Source organism: Aspergillus neoniger (assembly GCF_003184625.1).
Source record: "Aspergillus neoniger CBS 115656 unplaced genomic scaffold BO87scaffold_35, whole genome shotgun sequence".
In the NCBI taxonomy this organism is placed as follows: Eukaryota; Fungi; Ascomycota; class Eurotiomycetes; order Eurotiales; family Aspergillaceae; genus Aspergillus; species Aspergillus neoniger.
Genome location: NW_020291163.1, coordinates 339,932 through 341,122, shown reverse-complemented (window position 1 = coordinate 341,122; position 1,191 = coordinate 339,932). Strand labels below are relative to the sequence as shown.

General features: G+C 21.9%; 1 protein-coding gene across 1 annotated transcript; it reads left to right on the top strand.

The window, feature by feature from the left end:
• Positions 1–582: 582 nt before the first annotated feature.
• Positions 583–741, top strand: BO87DRAFT_317007 (uncharacterized protein; the record flags this gene model as incomplete). The annotated part of the gene is made up of 1 exon (XM_025619753.1): positions 583–741. A coding segment is annotated over one exon (159 nt), but the record flags the coding sequence as incomplete, so codon positions are not given.
• Between the last annotated feature and the right edge of the window lie 450 nt (positions 742–1,191).

Here is a 1,191-nt window from a genome sequence, read left to right as displayed (position 1 = left end):
TACAGATCTCTTCTAGACTCTATTTATTTTACTAGTAATAAATCTAAATAATTACAGGAATTTAATTTATTAATTATTTAAGAAAGTCCTGCAGAAGACTTTTATAGACTTATCTTAATTTTAGTAATTTAATAACTAACCTAGATTATTTTTAAAGATAAATAAGACTTATAATTATTTTCTAAAATCTAGACTACCCTGCGAGATATATACAAGAAGAATAAATAGATATTAGATATTTTAAAAATACTAATAACAGGCAGGAATTAATATCCAGGTATTTTCTTAGCTTTTTGTAAAAAGGGAAAGAGCCTGCTATACTATAAGAATTATTTATAAATTCTTAATTACGCTGATCTAAAAGCTGATCTGATTTATTTAATTTATAATAAGTCCTTCTCAGGATACCCCGGAAAATCTTATATTTATAAACTCTTAGCCTGAGAATATTATTAGCCAAACCAGTACTGTTATATAAAGCAGTAAATAAGAAATTATTATATTTATTAAAAAATAATCTTCTTATAAAAAGTTAAGCAGGATATCTTAAAATTCTTACTAATTCCAGAGTATATTTAGTAAGATATATCTATAAATTTTATTATTTACTTACTAGAGAGTGGGGGCTATGATATAGTATTAATAATTATTAATTATCTAATTAAAATAAAGTATCTAATTTCCTGTAGTACTATGGCTAATACTACTGCTATAATTCTTATATATATTCAGTATATATAAAAATTATATAAATTATTCTGTTTTATTATCTCTGACAGAAATCTCCAGTTTATTATTAATTTCTGAAGATATTTAATCTAATATTTAGATATCAGGAGCAAGCTATTAATAGTTTATTATTTAAAAACTGATAGATAAACAGAGTAGATAAATACTATACTTAAATAATATCTTTATATTTATATAAATTATCTATAAGATAACTAGTCCAGCTGGTTATTCCTAGCTGAATTTATTCTAAATATTATTTATTTTAATATAATTAAAATTATTTTATTTTTTATTAACTACAGCTTCCACCTCTGTATAGAGTTTAAATTTATATTTATATTAAACTAACCTGCTGCTAGAGATATAGAGTAATTTATTATTAGAATATAAATAATTATCAAGTTTATATGAGCTGAGATGACTGCAGCTTAAGCTAGGTATATAGAGTAAATAAATAAA